This window comes from Pituophis catenifer, unplaced genomic scaffold (genome assembly GCF_029215685.1).
Source record: "Pituophis catenifer annectens isolate HBS135680 unplaced genomic scaffold, rPitCat1.0.hap2 SCAF_1, whole genome shotgun sequence".
Lineage (NCBI taxonomy): Eukaryota > Metazoa > Chordata > Lepidosauria > Squamata > Colubridae > Pituophis > Pituophis catenifer.
In genome coordinates, this window is record NW_027256881.1 from 283,275,230 (window position 1) to 283,295,405 (window position 20,176).

Consider the following 20,176-nt stretch of genomic DNA (forward strand, 5'->3'; position numbering starts at 1 on the left):
ATATATATATATATATATATATATATACACACACACACACACACACACACACACACACATATGTAAATGTTTATTATAGTGAAATATATCATTTTTTCCTTTGTTATATTTATTTCCCTTTTTTGTGAAAGCACTTTTATGTGTTCTTTTTTTTCTTCTCTTTGACTATGTATAATAGTACCTCCATCACTCTTATCTTCATGTCTTGTCCTTCTTTACTCTTTGTTTTGATTATTAATTAAAAAGCCAATGAAATATGATAAAAGAAAAAAGTTAAGGTGGGACATGATTAGCCTGAGATTATATTAAACTAACTGGATTTTCCTTTTTTATAAGAATTTATCTGAAAAAACTAAATGAAGGATAATTCTAGGTATAATTCAAGGATTGATGTTTTTCTTGCCATACGTTTCTCTTTCAGAAATTTTCTTTCTCCTTTTTCCCCCTTCATATTTATTCTAGCCTGTCCTGCTTCCTCTCCTTTTGGTATTCCTAACACAATACATGTATAAAGTTAGCTGCAATGCCAAAATGCTACTTCATTAACTTAGTTTTGTTGAATTGCCTGAGCCATGGTGTCACAGTGGTTAGAATGCAATATTGCAGGCTAACTCTGCCCACTGTCAGGAGTTTGATCCTGACAGGGTTCAAGGTTGACTCCTTCCAAGGTCGGTAAAATGAGGACCCAGGTTGTTGGAGGCAAGATGCTGACTCTGTAAACCATTTAGAAAGAGCTGTAAAGCAGTGTGAAGTGGTATATAAGTCTAAGTGCTATTGCTCTTTCTATTTTGCACATTTATTTATTATATCACTAAAAGCAAGACTTGAAATTTACAGATCACCTTGGCTCATATTACTATTTGTCAATATATGAAAACTAAATTCTTACAAAGATCATTAACATTTAGCTTACAAAATCTAACCCCGTTTTACTACCACCAAAAGGTTTGTTTAACAAGAGAAAGAACTACCAATTATGTAAACTTTATTACATCTCAGGTGGATTTCCCTTGGCTCAAAGATCTACATGGGACCCCTCAAAACTAGTTTTACACTGTGGAGTCCCAGACAGCCCTGCCTACTTTTTACTGAATCCCTGCTTCCTTATTATTAAGGGAATCAGGGAAACAAGACAGTCAGTTTGGTTTAGAAGTTAAGGTACAGCTGGAAACTGGGAGACCGTAAATTCTGGATTTGCCTTAGGCAGGAAGCCAAATGGGTGCCTTTGTCATTCTCATTCTCAGAGTCATTCTCTCTCAGCCGTAGGAAGAAAGCAATGGCACCACTTAAGAAAAACCTTGCCAGGAAAAACTGCAGGACTTGTCCAGATAACTATCAGGAGTCAGTGCTGAGTTGAGGATATACAAAAAAAAGTATGGCTCAAGAATTTTGTCAACAGTATTAGAGCAGCATTGTGGAGCAGGGTCATTGTAAAAGCTTTGCCCCTCACCAAGGTTAGTCTAAAGATTGTGTATATGTGGCGCCTTATACACAGAAGAAGAGGCAAGCTCTAATTACAGCAGAAGATTGACTGTGGCCTCAGGACAGAAAGAATTACTCCACCCTATATTAGATTAATGTCAGTTATTTTTTTTTATTTTTTATTTTTAATTTGAGTTATATGCTGCCCTTCTCTGGAGACTCAGGGCGGCTTACAATGTGCTAAGCAATAGCCTTCATCCTTTTTGTACATTTATACAAAGTCAGCTTATTGCCCCCACAACTGGGTCCTCAATTTACCTACCTTAGAAAGGATGGAAGGCTGAGTCAACCTTGAGCCTGGCGAGATTCGAACCTGCAGTAATTGCAGGCAGCTGGTCTTAATAACAGGGTGCTTTAGACCACTGTACTACCAAGGCTACTTCCATTTCAGAGTGGAAGCAAGCTACTAATAATTTTAAATAATGACAAGATTGATCCATGCACAGTATAGAAACAGTTGTTTTATTTTATATTATTTCAGCCAAAGACAAGAGCTTGGAACACTTTTTATGTTCAACTTCGAAGACATAAACTTGACTTCTATAATGATGAGAAGGAAGTAATTCAGGTACTTTATTTTATAATCATTTAGCTCACCATCTCTCTGAAATTCCTAACGCCCCTTTCTGGATCGGGACTCGTTACGCACGGTCACTCATGCCCTCGTCACCTCCCGTCTGGACTATTGTAACGCTCTCTACATGGGGCTCCCCTTGAGGAGCACTCGGAGGCTCCAACTGGCGCAGAGTGCGGCCGCGCGGGTGGTGATGGGAGCGACGTGGCGCTCCCATGTAACGCCCCTCCTGCGCGAGCTGCACTGGCTCCCGGTGGTCTTCCGAGTGCGCTTCAAGGTTTTGGTTATCACCTTTAGAGCGCTCCATGGCCTAGGACCTGGTTATCTACGGGACCGCCTGCTACCACCAATAGCCTCCCACCGACCAGTACGCTCCCATAGAGAGGGGCTCCTCCGGGTGCCGTCGGCCAAACAATGTCGACTGGCGGCCCCCAGGGGGAGAGCCTTCTCTGTGGGGGCACCTACTATCTGGAACGAGCTCCCCCCCGAGATACGGAGGATTCCGGATCTGCGCACCTTCCGTCGCACGCTTAAGACGTTTATATTCCAGCAAGCTGGCCTGACTTAAACTTCTCCGTTTTTAAATGGGAATTTTAAATTCGGTTTTAAATTATTGGGGTTTTAAATATGGTTCAGCCAAATTTATTTAATTTGTTTTATCTCTATTTTAAATTTTGTATTTATATGTTTTATTTTTATGGCTGTTCACCGCCCTGAGTCCTTCGGGAGTAGGGCGGTATACAAATTCAATAAAAACAAACAAAAAACAAAACTAACAAAAATCAAAACTGCTGACCTGTACCATCAGCAAAATGCTTGATTAAAATATTTCTGGATCAAATTTGAAATACATCTATAGATTGATTGGTTGATTGTTACCATGATCCTTGGCAATGTTTATGGAACAATGCAGAAAATTATGATATTGTCATATTTTCTAGAATAATGTTTTTGAAAGTTACATTTTGAGAAAAATATTTAGGCTACAAAGTTTGCATGTCATATTTCAGGAGGCACTGTTATTTCCTTTGAAGTATTAGCAAAATTGCTAAAACTCACTTCACCTAGTAACAATGAATGAACATTCTTTTGCCAATGTGCGTAACAAATGTGGATAGATTAAAATAGACAGGTCCTGCCTCAAAAATGCCTCTTTCCCACTAAACACATTTTTATTTGAGAAGTATTGACGGAATTTTACAGTTTGAAAATCACTGCTCTAAAGGATATGGAATCAAAAGGATGGGGTAGAAAGTCTCTGCTTTTTATGTCTTGTCTTTCTCCTTTTTTTAGAAAATACCTCCAGACTTATCACTGAGCATAGCTGGAGCCAGGTGTGAGAGGCTAACAAACTATCCCAGGAAAAAATATGCTTTCAGCTTAAGGTAATCACTGTTAATTAGAATAAAATGCAGTGCTCTCATTTGGGTAAACTAAATACTGCTTAGCTTAGAATAATTTTGTAGAATTGGATGCTGCCATTTGCACCATAATTATCAAAGTGCAAATAAAAGTACCCACAGAATGTGAACGATATCACACTTGTCAAGATCAGAAGAGTAAAAAATTTTGTCATTCAAGGGCAAAAGGACTTTCCTCGGTTTTCAAAGATTGAGCTACTATCATTAATCATCCTGAAGCATAAATTCCTCTATCAGCTCTGTTCACTAGATTAGAATTCATTAAACCATTATTGCATTTAACAAAATTGAGAGAGCCTTGGGTCTGAATTAAGTTATCAATTTTATTTAGGAATTACAGGACAGAATTTATCTGAAATCAGCGCATGAAAAGATTTCTTGGGGTTTGCTGAAATACAAAATCTACCACTTATATTTGTTTTCTGGTCTGCTAATGTTAATAACATTTCTTGTAAGAAAAAGAATGGGGCTTTTGGTGGGTTTGTTTCTGTATATATTTTCTTGTGAAGATATATCAATTAATATATCAAATAAATAAATTAATTCCATCTTTAATGCATGGTTTACAGAACAAGTGATGGAGCAGAATACTACCTTGCAGCATTGTCTCAGACATTAATGGAGGATTGGATGCATGCATTATGGAATAACTTAGGTAAATTGATGTGGTCTGAGGAGTCAGGAGTATCTCAGCTTGCCCAGGAAACCCTTATGAAAGAATCAACCCTGGAGATCAATGGGGTGACAGATGTTGCCCTCATATCCTACGAAAAAACAGAGACAGAATATTGGGCAAAAGAGGAACGTTAATGCTAAATTTTCAGATTCTTCATAATCGTATTTTCGTCTTTTATTCCTTTGATTTCTAATATGGATTCCTGAAGATCATAACAGTAATCAGAAGGAGGTTTTAATCGATGCAAATGTGGTGAAACCTCAGATAAAACCTTGGATTTCTGCAGCTGGAACTTCTACTCATAAACAGACTAGCAAAGGTTTCCTTCTGAGGTAGGCATGGGTTTCTGTTCACCTGATTATATTTGATTCAATATATTAAGTTTGTATCTTTAAAAAAAAAATCCAGATAAATTATTGCTAGTTTTTTTCAATGTGCTCAACAACATTAGAATATCAAGCATCATAGAGAGCCTTGAACTTTGAGGATAGTATTTGTGTTTACAGCACTAAAAGAATAGAAATTGTTCCATCTAGTTCTGCTTTGTTGAATAGACAAAGTAGAGGTTTCAGTTTAAGAAAGGAAGAAACAAGAAAAGATGAAAAGCTGCTATATTTTTATTTCCTTATGGTTTTGCTAAGTGGTTGAGCACATTTTTATTTCTTGATGTTAGCTACCATGAAAATACTTATAGTTTAAGATAAAATCAATAATACTGTATTTATGTATTTTAAATTTAAACCCTTATCTACAGATTCAATAAAGAAAAACTAACTGCTGTCCAGACTTGCATTTGTGAGATGGGTGGCCATATAAATCAATTTTATTTAATGAATTAATTCTCTTAATCCTGCTTGGCAACAGGAAAACTCCTTCCTTCAAAGCTAATCGAGAAAAAAGGCTTGCTGGAAGTTCTGTTAAATCAGAAACATTGACGCAAAATTACAAAACCCCTGCTCCGAATTCAGAAGATCCTGGTAATAGCAGAATCTTTTTCTTAAGATATATTTAATAAAATAATATAGAATGTCATATAGAAGTTGCTCAAAGTTTCATAAAACAGAAACATCATGCTGTGTTTAGGATTTTTTTAAAAAAAATTACTACAATCGTTTGATGACAATTCAGTTTTCTTTTGTCACGGATTATTATAACGTAGAGGGCATTTATATCGGTTTAGAATGGAAGCTCATAATTTTCTCTGTGATGTATGCATAGTTTTGAGTTCGAGATCAGAACAGGTCATTTATGGCTTGCTTAAAAGGTTAAAAGATTTGGCTTTTTATTTTTAATTCTCATCATTTCCCCTATTATAAAATATTTAATGAAAATGAGGAGTTATAGATGTTAATCTATTATGAGATTTAGTTATGCAGTACATGTGATAGTAAAAAAATAGTCAAATTTTATCAATTAATTAATCAATGAGCCTTGGTGGTGCAGTGGTTAGAGTGCAGTACTGCAGGCTACTTCTGCTGACTGTTGGCTTCCTGCAATTTGGCAGAACGAATCTCACCAGGCTGAAGGTTGACTCAGCCTTCCATCCTTCTGAGGTGGGTAAAATGAGGACCCAGATTATTGGGGGCAATATGCTGACTCTGTAAACCGCGTAGAGAGGGCTGTAAAGCACTGTGAAGTGGAATATAAGTGCTATTGCTGTTGTTATTAAACTTATTTTAAAAGGGGAATGTGATTAGCACGTGACATACTGTAGATCAGGCCATCATAGCTAGTGTTCAATCATGTGAATGCAAGTCAGACCAGCTGTATACTCGCTAAATGTTTGATGATCGTCCTAATTTTGCATTTTCAAATAACAGCAAAATGATGATAGAAGAATAGAACCGTTCTTTAGGCCTCACTTATCTTGCTTTCATGGCAACAGCATTATTTAATTCAAATACTTTATTCTTAGTTTGTAACTTTAAGTGAACAGTACAAATTCAGAAACATTTTAACATTTTAACATTTTAAGATTTGAGAAACAATTTTTAAGAAGATGTTGGATAACCATTTGTCTGAAGTGGTGTAGGGTTTCCTGCCTGGGCAGGGGGTTGGACTAGAAGATCTCCAAGGTCCCTTCCAACTCTGTTATTCTATTCTATTCTATTCTATTCTATTCTATTCTATTCTATTCTATTCTATTCTATTCTATTCTATTTCTGCTAACTGGTTTTTATTCTGCACAGAGTTATGTTATAGGAGAGGTGGGTAGCATAAAAGTGTAATAAATAAATAAATAGAGTAAATAAAAAACAGCAGGACTATAAGCTGACAATTCAGAGCTAGATAAGGTGCTTAAATTTGCTATAAAGCAGTTTCTTTCTTTCTTTTTTTTTAATTTGATTTATATGCTGCCCTTCTCCGGAGACTCAGGACGGCTTACAATGTGCTCAGCAATAGCCTTCATCCTTTTGTATATTTATACAAAGTCAGCTTATTGCCCCCACAACTGGGTCCTTAGAAAGGATGGAAGGCTGAGTCAGCCTTGAGCCTTGGCGAGATTCGAACCTGCAGTAATTGCAGGCAGCTGGTCTTAATAACCAGCTTAATAACAGGGTGCCTTAGACCACTGTACTACCAAGGCTCTTTAAAGCTCTGTTTACAAAAAGTGAATATACTAGCTTTCTTTTTTTCCTTTCTTTCTTTCTTTCTTTCTTTCTTTCTTTCTTTCTTTCTTTCTTTCTTTCTTTCTTTCTTTCTTTTCATTTATATAGCTGCCCATCTTAAAAAAACTTTGGGTAGCTTACCACCAATAACTTAAGGCTTACGATCCATTGATGCAAAATATACTTTCTACCACTCAGCTACAGACATGTGACTCAGCAGAAAAGTCATGAAAGGGTAGAATTCAATTGGCAGCAGTTTTTAATTGAATGGTTTGCCATACAGGTATTGTAAAATATCTGTTTTATTTTTTTTATATACAATTTCTATTGCCTTCTGTTTCCATAGAGTCTTTCTCATCCAATGCTAATCATTTTTTTTTCCAGGCAGCAGAACTGAGCCCATGGTGAACACAACGAAGTGTGTAGACAATCTTGATGCTGCAGAGAGATCTAGAATAGAGACAGATCTCAAGAACCAGAAAGGGATCTTTAAATATCTTTTCAGGAAGAAATAGAAGCAACACAGTTTGCTTGAATTTCCTAAAGATGCTAGGTTCTTCAGTTCTTTTCATCCTATCACCTTTACGATTAATTTAAGAGGTATGGCTGAAAGAGAAATCTGCACTCTATCTATTGAATAGGCATTCTACACAAAATGTACATTTATATCCCTTCAATATTTCTGCCAAAAACAATTGTCACTTAAATTGTGTAATGCCAGGAATTTATAATTGTATGCATTTGAAAGCCATGAAAGTTTGGTGTTAATATTGGACAACCATGAGTAAATGCTGTCATCATCATCATCATTATCATTATTTAGCATGAACATGAGGAGACAAAGATTTATCCTGATGTCCCATTTTACCCATTAAAGATATGAAGTGGTCTCCATGAATACAAGAACTTCTGGGGTCTAATATTAGCCATATCACCCTCCTTAATATCTATAGGAGTTTGAAGAGGGAAAAGTGAGAAGTAGTACTTCCATTTAATGAAAAACCTTAGTTGTATGGGGAGGAGGGGAATGCACTGCAGATATCTCTAGGCAAATACTTCTTCTATGCAGATATGAGGGCTAGAGAAGTGTCATAACCTTTCCAGGCCAGCTTCTAGTATTGGGGAGCTCCTAATTACTGGTTTTTAAAAGGATACATCTATCATCATTTGGTAAAGTTAATTAAATCTATAGCAAGTAATAAAATCAATTGTGCCTCTCATTTTGTCTACATTTAAAAAAACAATACTTAAAAAATTGAAGTCAGTGACACACTAGCACAGGGCTATCAAACTCACAGCCCATGGGCCGGATGCGTCACAAGCTGGCCAGGCCCACACCTCGTTTAATAGAGGGGGGAAAGTCCCAATACATCATGTGACACCACTGTGACGACATGACTTTGACACCACTGCACTAGCACAAAAAATAAATTAGTATATATTTTCAAAGTTTGAAAATTGTTTTCTAAAGAAAAAATATAGTATAGAAATCAGATTTCATTCAGGTCTTTCCTTAAATTAATAAACATGTTTCTGCATTTCTCATATAAATCCAGTCACACACAAGTTTAATGTATTTGTTTTATTATGAAATAGTGTACTGTATGTAGCACTGTATACTGTTACATACATTTTTAAAGTTTTTTTTCACAGTAATAGGGTACAGAAGTCTCTGGTAAGGAGAATTTTTGAAAAATAGTAGTATTTTCTCAGATTAATCTCAAAAGATTTATGTTTTTCATTCTACAGTGGATAAATGGGTAAATCTTTTTCAAACAAAAAGTTTAACAACATGTGTCATGGGAGAGGGTTCAATAAATTAAATCACCAAAAATAGCAAACCAATAGCTGTCGGGCAATAGCTACCAAGAGTTAAACTCCCATAGTTGAAGTCAGAATTTGATTCAATATCTGTTGAGTTACACCAATGTGGTTTTAGAATTTCAAACTTATTAATACCAATGCCTCTAATTTTTTTAAACTTCTGAGTTTTAATTCAAAAATCAGTTATATGGAATTTACTAAACTTATTTCCAGGTAGATTTCCATTTAAATAATAAAATAATTTTCATGTTGAACTGCTATCATTTACATGTGAAATGTGTCAGTCCTTTTAAAATAACAAAGAATAACTCTCATTTTACAAAGTAAATATTTATCCTTATTTATATACCGCAACTATTTACAGCTGATACCGAACAAAGTCAAGTTAGTTCATGCTTTTCTGCAAGTGTTGAAATCCAACCACATTTCATCATATCCAATACAGTGATAGAGAATAAGTTCTCTTACAATGTTATAAAGAAACATAATTATGGTTCAATTATTTCAGAAAACAGTAGGTCATCAATTTCAGTCAACACCATCTCTAAAATCACTTCTAACAGTAAATGTTGGATAACACTAATAGGTAATATTTGAATGTATGTCTTTTATTAATCTCACCTTTATAAGAAAATTGAAGAAATAATAGAATTAGAAGTACTAAGAGAACAAAACTGATCAAATTATAGCTTGATTGTACAGGCACACAAACTAGAGTTTACCTGATGCAACATGGCTATTTCAAATAAATTAGGAGTTTAAAAGCCATTGGGCTTCGGGTATAGTGACCCTCATCTAGAGAACAGATTTCTTGATGTTTTGCCAACAACTGTGTCTGGCATCTTCAGAGGCAACGTGATCTCTCACCATCTCTTAGCTCTTACCAACCTGCCCCAATTGGAAACCTGTTCTGCTAAAGGCCAAATAGTCAGGATGCCTGACTATAAAGTTAGGATCCCTGTCAGTCCTTGCTCAGTGGCCTGTGCTTCTGCTTAGCTGACCCCTTTGCCTCTGAAGGCAGAGCTGCTGTTTAACATAGAACATCTGTTTTATAGACCACGATCACAAAACTCTGAAGCCCATCACTGCCCAACAAATACCAGCTGTGAAAGCCTACAGCAGTATATTTAGTTTTAAATCCACTTGCTAAATCAAGAGTGAGAATTATCCAAGCATCCAACAAACTACAGCAAATTGAAAACCAATTAATATTGCTTCAAACAATGCATCATGTTACATATTGGATTTCTTCTCTTTAAAGAGACAAATAATTATTGTTTATCATTTCTGGACCCACCATGCCGTTTTTTCTGCAAAGCACTTTGAATGGTTTGGAAGATAATGTCTTTGCTATAAAGAATATTGTAGCTGCATAAATGTATTAGTTTGTCAAGGTTTTCTTCAGTATAGTTTATATCAAGGGTCTGATAGGGTGAGACTTCTTCTTCCAGATTGACTTTACCTTCTTGCATTTCGGAAGGAGTGCGTTTGACCCCTGAAATGTTAAAAAAGTGAGTGAGTGAACCTTATTTGAAGCAAAACAATGCCCTGTAGGTAAAGATTTAAAACATTTGATACTTAGAAGCAAAATAATTTATATCAACTTATCTATTTTGTGCCCTCGTTTTCTGGAGCTGATATAGCAATGGTATATTGATAGGCATTCTCCATTTTCCTGAACAGTGGAAGTTAAAATTATCTACTATAGAGAAAGCACTTCCGTTCTGGAATATTACTGCAATATGTCAGTAAAACTCCAGGTAGAAATCCCAACAGTCAAGCAGGTTTCTCTGGAAACCCTCTTTTTCCAATCAAAAGGAAAAAGGAGCAGTTTTTTCTGTCAACATTTTTAAAAATCTGCCATATCCCAGAATATAAAATATTGCTCCGAACCCTTGCCCTGACTGATGTACACTATCTTGCTGGTGAAATTAACAGCATGGAAAAAATTCTTTTTTTTAGCTATTAGTGCCTGTGAAAGAAATAATTTCAATCAATAGTTACCATGGGTAGCCTTTTGAGTATTTAAAGAATAGTTTTTAACAGCCACACATAGTTTGCAGGGCTAAGAAATGCTTTCCAATCTTGGTGGCAATATTATGGGAAATCCTTTTTTTTTTTTAATGCAAATTGAAAAGCTACTTCAGAGTGTACTTGAAATTAGGTATTATTACAGCTATGCCAATTGTTTCTTGCATGACCTGAAACTGAGAAATCCTAAAAGGGCTTGAGGAATTATTAAGCAACATGTCCTTTTCTCCTGTACTTGCACATCTGTTTCAGTCTGAACCCATGCCAGAGAAATAAAACTTAAAATGCCAAGGGTGAGGGTGGAGGTTGAAACTCTTATGATTCAAAGCTTTTGCATATTACAATATGAAAATGTTTGCAAGGAATCTATACTATGTGGTTTTAAGAGTAATCTTGGAAATGATACATGTAATCCTTACAATCACAATTGAGCCCAAAATTTATGTTGCTAAGTGAAACATTTGTTAAGTGAATTTATCCCATTTTATGACTTTTTCTTGCCACAGTTGTTAAGTGAATCAATGGATTTGTTAAGTGAGTAACCCAGTTGTTAAGTCATTGCATGTATCTGTCCCAGGGGCCGTAGTTTGAGGACCCCTGATTTAGTGCAATATAAAAAATGCAAATAATTTTTCTGCAGAGCACCAAAATTTTCTCACGGACCACCAGTGGTCTATGGACCACCAGTTGGTAACCGCTGCTCTAGAGGGCCAATACCAATCTGGGTTGCTGAGTATATTTCAGGTGCAAGAACTTTAAAAGCAAGAACTACCTAAGCTATTTTTAAATAGAATAATTCAATAGTGTCTTCCTCTAGCTCAGTGTTTTTTTTAAGATGTGTGGACTTAAGACGTGTGAACATGCTGGCTGGGGAATTCTGGGAATTGAATTCCACACATCTTAAATTTGCCATGTTTACTTGATTAATATTCAGAAAACAGAACAATGTCTGTGTATGCATACATAATTAATGATCACAATTTGAAAATGTGTGTATTTGCACAATTTGAAAAGTGTAGTTTTCTTTAAACCTTGGGAAATGCCACTGCAGAAGGGATTTCGGTCAACATGTGAATTAAAGAAATCACTGAAGAAACAGTAAATGCTTAAATCAGTTGAATTTACCTGGTGCTGAGTATTCTTGGAAGGTGTGACAGACCAGTGGAAAACAAATTACTATTGGTGCTTTGGGATTATCTTCATCTGAGAAAACGTAGCACTCCTTCATATTCTTTCGCTCTTTCTCACTCGTATGAACCTTTGGAAAGGGAATGCCTTGGATTTCACAGTATTCAGCCATCATCTTCATTTGCTAAAGAAGAGACCAAAAGAGAAAAATCTTCCCAAATATATTCATTTTGCTTCCCATATGTAAATCAGAAACTTCCCTACCGAAGAATCTGTAATTGTCTATGATAAGCAGTGTAGAAGATTCAGTGCTCACCCTTAAGATTCCAGTCATCCCATAATCCAGAAGAATAATTATATCCACATTCCTTTCTGGCTTGAGAAGTGATATACCACTGTTGTTCATAAAATATCCTACATCTATTAAACAGAGGGATTTTGTGTTTGGTGTCAACTTGTTAGAAGAAGTATCAAATATAGTATCTGAAAGACAATTGATACACTTTTTTTTCAACCAACGTGAGATAACTCCAGACAGTCTTTCACCAACAAAACCCTGTGCTGCCTCACATTGTCTTAGAAAGGAAACAAAGATAAGAGATATGATTGAGATGTTCAGAATTATATATGGTGTGAATAAAGGAGAAACTTAATGAAGAAATCTCTGAAAACAGACTATTCTGAAAATACAATAGTGGGAACAACTCCCATTTGCTCCAAATGTGTAATGAACAAGAATTGTTTTGTGGCTCATTGGCCATTGGGAATGTAAAAATGGGAAACCATTCCAGAACTAAATGAAGGCCAAATTCAATCTTCTACAAGGTCATTTCCCAAAAAAGAAACAAAATAAGCTTAGTGTGTTTCAATAAATATTCCCAGGAGCAAAATAAATATTTGTGATACTGCTTTTCCTCTAGAGAAAGTTGTCTTCCCTATAGTGCTATTTCAGGAAGAATAATTGCATGTCACCTACCTCCAAAACACACTTATTATTATACCTCTTTTGTAATACATGAAAATATACTCTCATCTAGTTTATCTTCTTGCTAGTCATCTCTCTTTCATTTGTAAGATCTAGATCAAAGATCTCCTTTTAAGGAATAGATATCATAGGACTATATAACTATCACTTTTGTACCTCCATAGTTATGAAACTGAGATATTTCTGAACTGATTCAATTCTGAACATTTACAGTGTTTCTAGAAATTATCATTCTCATTTACCACTCCATTTCATGAATTCTTTCTGATGCAGATAATCTTTATCAAAATCAAAGCTTTGTAGGAAGTTATAATTTTCCCCCCTTAAAGGACGATCAGTTAAAATGTCATTGAAGATTTCACAAAGTTTTCCACAGGGATAACTTGGAGGCTTGTAGACCGTAGCAGGATAATGACTTGAAGAATAATTCTTATCTGAAACAAAATATAGAGATACTTCATGTATGGCAACTTTTACTTTTATTTTCAAAATATAACACTTCTGGATTAGTGAGGCTTTTTTTAATGTAGCACATTCCATTGAAAATAGTGCATCAAAAAGGAATATGCCCTGCAAACACAGACACAAATCTGAGTCACAGGAGCTTAAAAATGAGCTCCCCTCCTATCACAGGCTCAGCCTGCTAATTAGCTTTTTCTCCAGCACTGATTCCAGGTGGAACTTTTCATATGTATTACCCACATATGAGCAGGAGAGTAGGCAATAAATCAAAGTTGTGCATAAGAAAATACTAAACAAACAGCTCATTATTATAATTTCACAAGTACACCACCATCACTCATCCACTGTCAAGCCCTAAAGAATAGCCACATAAGTGCAATTTTCTTCAAAGGTGTCATTGTTTATAACTGTAATTTTGGGCTAAGAGGCAACAGTTTCACTGCTGGTTATGAGCAGGCACGGAGAAATTTCATGTATCTACTGAGGAGAAATTTAAGAAATATATGACAGAATAAAAAAGGTTTCATATATTTACATTTCTTTTTCATTGTTATTATATGCACCTATTGCAAAGGTTACAATGATCTATATCCAATACATAACCCAGAAATGTCATTTTCCTTAAACATCAAAATATTCATAAATCAGAACAAGTCCCTATTTTCTTGACTAACTATAATTTTTGAATAATAGGTTATAATAGCTGCAATCGTCCCATAATTAGTTCCTATCTGATTGAGTAGGTGACCAGAAAAAGAAGGGATAGAATGTCTCTCTCTTTTATTTTACTTTGCAAAAATTATTTTAAAACTCTGGCAATGCAAAGACTAAAATAGTATTGAAATTCTTACGCTTTATTGACATGTCTTTCACCCATCGTTCCCAGAATTCTTTTGGTGTTGTAGCCCAGTACAAACAATCGAGGAGATTTGGACTGAAAATGTTAGTCCAGATACCTACAAGACCAATCACATTGAAGATGTTACATGAACTCAAATTATAGTCCATCTCAACTGTATCAAAGGATATAGGGTCATTAGACTGAAAAACTGTAATAAATATTTCTTACTACCAGCTAATTAAATACCATAGACACAATTTAGCATCACAGTATTAACAAAACCATTATGGCTGATAAGAGATTCTGGTGATAGTGTCATATCCACTGTTAACACATTAACAAAGCACAGGTATTGAGTTTAGATGACACACTATAGCCAAACAAATAAACAAAGCATATTATGCTTTAAAATGATGGCAGATTATGCTAGGACAATGGCTTGGTCCCCTAATCAGGCTGAATACAAATCACCCAACCTCATTTTAATCGAAACTATTATGCTATACAAACCCAGCCATTATGACAAGAATAAAAATAGGAGAAGGTATTACAACTCAGCTGGAGAACCTAAAGGAAATCCTAACAGGAGTCAAAAGCCAGTGATATCAAAACCAAAGCTACCACCTTTTTTGCTAGATGTTTATCCAATCATCTTAAATTTGCACAATGTATTGAGCTAAATTATGATTGGCTGGTTTAGGTTCAGGTTGTGTGTGGTGAACACAGTTTCTCTATTTTTCACCCACCTTTTCCATTCATACCTCCAGTTAGATTCAGAGCATTGTGCTGTTACGATACAAGTTCCATTCTTTGGTATTTGCAGTGTGATTAAATACAGATATGCCTCAAAGTTGCTGTTTGCTGCACAACACTGCTTCCATCATTTTTTTTCATTGAGAAAAATGGGAAGTCTCAACAGATTACCTATGTAAGTATCAATACATCCCCACCTATCTTTCTTTCTATGGCTACCTCTCTCTCCATACAATTGTCCCTCTTTGGCCCTGCCTCCAAGCAATCAGTTTCTTGAAGCCCAATGTTTGTAAGGAAAGCAGGGATAGAACCTGAAGGCCATATGAGGAGATTTATCAGTTGAAGATTCCCTCATCCCTAATTGCCTATTTGGACACAATGCTCTCTGGACTTTCAAATGGTGAAATGGTTGCCAGAAAAGGCCTCAGGCATAAAAAAAAATTAGTCCAAATCCTGGCTGCTGAAAGCAGAAGAACTAAAATCCTAATGCAAATTAGCACAGGATGCATTTCTGAATCCCTGTTGTAGAAAATGACTTTGGTCTAATGGCTGACTCTCATAGTCTTCCTCCACTTGGTACTTTCTGGTAACTAGTAATTTCCTGGTTGGAAATTAAGGAAATTGTGATCTACCATATCTGAAGGACATTCACTTTGGGAATGTTGCAATGTTCAGTATTTTCATCTGGTGTGTGTTTACAATAACGGTGCAAGACTCCACCAAAACTCTGTAAAATAAAGTAGTCTGAAGGAGAATGAGGGCCCTAAGTCACCCAGCAAGCTCCTATAGAACCTGAATGCCTCTGGTCCTAATCCTAATCCAATACCTTAAGCACTACATCATATAGGCTCTCATGGAGGGATGTGCCTATATGCACTCCAGTGCTCCAAACTAAAATGTTATACATTTTATCATTCATTTATTTATAGTAGTATAACCCTGTACTGAATAGGGACTTGGCCAAGGCAGACTAAGTTTCTTCTAATGCTGTGATGCAACTCATGAAAGCAACTTCTTGGTGACAAAGGGAGCAGGAAGAAACTTTCATGAAATGCACCTTTAATTTAAAATAAAAGCATTTAAAAGAATCCCAGTTTTGGTTAAGTTGCAATTGTTGTGTTTTCTATGTAATGCCCTACATATGTCAATGTTAAATGCTGAGATTAAACAAAATATAACACAAACAGTGAAAGGTACATTGATCAGTATGAGTCTTTTACAGATTCATAATCTTACATGTTGTGTATGTGTGTGTGTGTGATATATCATTTTAGCCATTGTCTATCCACTGCAGGATGAAGGCCTCTCCTCTTCCACATGATTTTAACTTTAACTTTTTTTAATATTTTAACTGCCGCAATGGAGCTCTGATCGCTTTGGAGTAAAAGTCTAGAAGTCTAAGACTACCCAGAAAGACAGGATCTTTCCAAGGTTTCACTGAGAAGCTCTGCTGTATTTTCCTTTAGCTTATAATGAAACAGATCACCTTCCATATAGCAAATCCGGGACTCTGGGATCTTCTTTACCATTCTTCCCATGAAGAATTCGCTATCAAACTCCTCTGAGCAAATCTGTGCACCATATTTTAGGAAACCCACTTCGTAAGGATTGAACTCCACCCATTCTGCAACAAAGGGGTGCACAAAAGAGTGAAAGACAGCTTGGTTGGCTACTGATCCAAAAATGAAATCGGAAGGAAGGAAGGAAGGAAGGGAGGGAGGGAGGGAGGGAGGGAGGGAGGGAGGGAGGGAGGGAGGAGGGAAAGAAAAAAAGACAGACAGACAGACAGACAGATAGACAGACCTCCAGGGAGATTTCTTGTAGAAAAAATAGCATCAGACAAACAACCATCTTGTCCCAATTACCTTTATCAATTTTGTGACATCTTCCACAAATCTAAGTGCAAAACATGACAAACTAGAAGTTTGTATTTAATGAACTACTTGCATCACTATGTTTATAACATAGAGAACAATGAAAAGCTGTTTAATGGAATAATTTATAACCATTTAAATAGTTATACAAATCTAACACATAACTTTTTAGAAGAAATTACTAGAACTATTTATAATCCCTGGCCAATAAAAGATAATTTCATTTCTTCTTATTTAGATGTAGATTTGAATCACTAGCTTTCAACATATTATGTTTTGGAGGTTAGACGTGGATGCTAAAAAAAAAAGAAAAATGCCTAGTTGCTCAGCAAAAACAAAAGCCTATCCTTTCAAGCAAATATTGATGTAGAGGAGAACAGTTTTCATTATCCTAAATAATAATGCAAGCAGAGATAATTTAGATCAGGACAGGAAACTGGTACCCTGCTGGATGTTTTGGGCTTCACCTCTTATCAGTGCAAATTGTGATATTCTGAAGCATATCTAACCTATCAATAGCTTAAATATTACAGTAGTATATTTTTCTCTTTGATTTTCTGCGTGATCTTTCTGCCTTGATGAAATTGGGTGAAAATAAGTATAATGCAACCTTCCCTATATAATCCATGTAGAAGTACTGTACTCTGAGATTCATGATAAATAGGAAATACTCGTTATATTAAATTCAAGGTCAACATTTCATGCTCTTCCCTTTTTCTCCTCTCTTCCAATGCCTAGAGCATGCGATCAAAGCCCACGTTTCCACCATGGAGAGACTGATGTGTGGGTACCCACCTCTAAAGTCAAAAGTGCTGATATTTTTTTCTTTGACATTGATGGCTGTGTAAATAGGAAAAGGGTTTTGCCCCTGATTCAAAGCTTGTTGCTGGTCTGAGAGCTTACAGGGATTTGCCTTCAATCAAAGGGAAACAAAATAAATATTTTAATATATGTATCATTCAATAGAAGAGAATACATGTAGCTCAGGGTTAAACTGGGAAATCCTTGGTATTCTCGGAGCTTGCTTGTTTTTTTTTTTTTTTGCAGATGTTTCATTACCCAAGTAGATAACATCATCAGCGTTCGGAAGTGTGAGGCAACCCACACTCACCAACACAGATGATGTTACATGATGTCACATTGCTGCTTCAATAGGAGAAACTAGGATCACATCTTTGCTGCATAACAAATAATTAACATACTTCATTGTGGAGAAAAGCTTCCTGAACAAGGGCCCAGAGTGCTGTAAAAGATGAAAGATGACCAGCTTTTATCCGCTTAGTTAGCTCCTTGTGAAACTGCTTCAATCTTTCAGTAGAAATAATATTATTTTTGTTCTTCAGCAACTGTCTTTTTATATTATTGATGTGCTCTTCAAAACTTTGATGTGACCAGTCAATATGATGATACAAATTTGTCAGCGTCCTGCAGTAGTGAGAAAAATTATATTTAATAAAATGGAAATTTCTCCACTATTATATATTCATAGTATATTTGCAAGCATTTTAAAAACTGTTCTTATAAAGCCATCAGTCTGATGTTGGTATCTAGTTTTCAAGTGGAATTGCCCAAAGAATGAAATCCTGATGGTTTTAATTAACTCTTTGGACATATATTTTGAAATAGAAAAATTTACTCTTGTCCTTTATTAAACGCTGAGATATACTGCACATGGACAATTCAATTCTAGTAATAATGATAGTGATCCTTAACCCAAATTTGAAGTTCACCTTTTTTTCTGGCTAAAAGATATGATTATTCACCTTGATTCTCAACTTTTAGTCCAGCCTCCAATGATATTGTTAAATCATTTTACACTCAGAATTGGGGTGTGGAACATTTCTGCTTCAACAAGGAATCCCTTCTGCTCTTTCTGCTCAGTAGAACACTGACTTTCATAGTCCTGTTCTAATGAAGGAGTAGAGAGAGTGAAGTCCCAAAACCACTCATCAATGAAAAGCAGGGTGAATGATGTATTTTTCTAATTGTGTTCATTTCCACGGACATAATTTTCTCAGCCTTGATCCCAATATAATTGGAATTCTAATTAAATGTAACACATTCCCCTTAGTTTTTACCATGTTGATCCAGAAGCACTGGTGATATATGTAATGCAATCCAAAAGGTTCAGCTTCTGGAAGGCTGAGAGATGAGCATACAAGGATGACATGGCTCTGATACCACCTCCAGTTGCCAAAAGACCAATCACTGGGACCTGTTAGAAATATAAGCAATCACTTCATTAATAATATAAACAGTGACTTTGGCCATAGAACAATCATAGACTCTAGAAGATAACATTCCAACTCCAAATTATCTTTTAATAGACCAAATTGACAGTTCCAGTTTGCAGTGGAGAAAATAGCAGCTTAACCGTCTCCAGAGGGAAACAATGACATAGTTTTTTTTCGCCTCCAGATTTTTTTGGGGGGGGGGGGTTCCTTCTAGATTTAAAGAGGAAACTTGAAATCAACGTATGTCCTTCATGCTATCACTCATCAAGAATAAGTCGTGGAAACAGAGTTTTTCCCCGATTGGCTAGTGAGTTGAACAACAGATAGGTGAGTTCAAGTGAGTTCACAGCTGAGTCACAGCCTAAATTTATGGACAGTAAAACTGACATTCCTTATTCTAATTTTTGGATTATAATTCCTTTTTCAGTTAAAGAGATATTTTGTTTAGATATGGGTGTTTCTCTTTGGTGATTGTCATTATTTCTGGGACTATAATATTTAGAAATGTCTGAGAACTTGATTGATTTTTGCTTGCCTTACAAAAACTAAGCTAAAAAGATTAAAATAAAATAAAATATTTTTTATTTATTTAAAATAGAAAAAGGAACTTTTCTTTGTGAAAGCGTGAATAGAAAAAACTCTTCTGTAGGAAAGCTGTCTTGTTTATATATCAGTTGTAAAAGAAAACCTTAAAGGTCTATTACCAGAGCACAAGATGGCTACTTTAAAAGAAGTATTTGATTTATGGAATGTGAAGTGAACTTTTTACTGGAACCACAAGTTACAATTGAAGATTAACAAATCCTTCTGGAAACAGTTGATTACAAACACAATTAGATGTTCAAACATTGAAAAAGACATTGTGGATTACCCTTTCAAATTGAGATATAAGAAATTTATTGGAGTTACTTCATGGAAATTGCAAGTGGACTTGAAAAATGATAAAAATTTCAAATTTCAAAGAAAAAAATATTCTAAAAAAAAAACAGGAGTCAGAATTTTATTTATGGGATTTAAGAATGGTAGTAAGAAAGGAAAAATATATATAATTGGTTAATTTGACTACCTGGCTAAATAATGAGGTCTTATTTTTGATGATGTTGAATGGTTATATGGATTGGATAATGTTTCTTTTAGAAATAACTAATGGGGTAGCAGATGAATTTTTGACATCTATATAAGGGGAAATTATTTTTGATAAAGTTACATTAATTTCTTTTTTATAATATTTAATTGTTAAAGAGAGGCATGAGGGGAGCATAGAGTAAATGGATAAGAGAGT

The 20,176-nt window shown here is 35.4% G+C and overlaps 2 protein-coding genes across 2 annotated transcripts in view; one reads left to right on the top strand and one right to left on the bottom strand.

Moving 5' to 3' along the window:
- The window catches only part of SPTBN5 (spectrin beta, non-erythrocytic 5), a 109,094-nt gene extending 104,807 nt beyond the window's left edge, over positions 1 to 4,287 (top strand). The window contains exons 63-65 of the mRNA XM_070935804.1: positions 1,964 to 2,050; positions 3,350 to 3,441; positions 4,047 to 4,287. Coding sequence (XP_070791905.1) covers positions 1,964 to 2,050; positions 3,350 to 3,441; positions 4,047 to 4,287 — 420 coding nt within the window. The remainder of the gene's footprint in view (positions 1 to 1,963; positions 2,051 to 3,349; positions 3,442 to 4,046) is intronic.
- Positions 4,288 to 9,857: 5,570 nt separating this feature from the next.
- The window catches only part of LOC139307941 (cytosolic phospholipase A2 beta-like), a 34,737-nt gene continuing 24,418 nt past the window's right edge, over positions 9,858 to 20,176 (bottom strand). Inside the window, exons 12-20 of the mRNA XM_070931302.1 lie at positions 18,739 to 18,875; positions 17,863 to 18,085; positions 17,456 to 17,573; positions 16,273 to 16,410; positions 14,044 to 14,148; positions 12,973 to 13,164; positions 12,062 to 12,228; positions 11,743 to 11,929; positions 9,858 to 10,081 (exon numbers count right to left, since the gene is read on the bottom strand). Coding sequence (XP_070787403.1) covers positions 9,858 to 10,081; positions 11,743 to 11,929; positions 12,062 to 12,228; positions 12,973 to 13,164; positions 14,044 to 14,148; positions 16,273 to 16,410; positions 17,456 to 17,573; positions 17,863 to 18,085; positions 18,739 to 18,875 — 1,491 coding nt within the window. The remainder of the gene's footprint in view (positions 10,082 to 11,742; positions 11,930 to 12,061; positions 12,229 to 12,972; positions 13,165 to 14,043; positions 14,149 to 16,272; positions 16,411 to 17,455; positions 17,574 to 17,862; positions 18,086 to 18,738; positions 18,876 to 20,176) is intronic.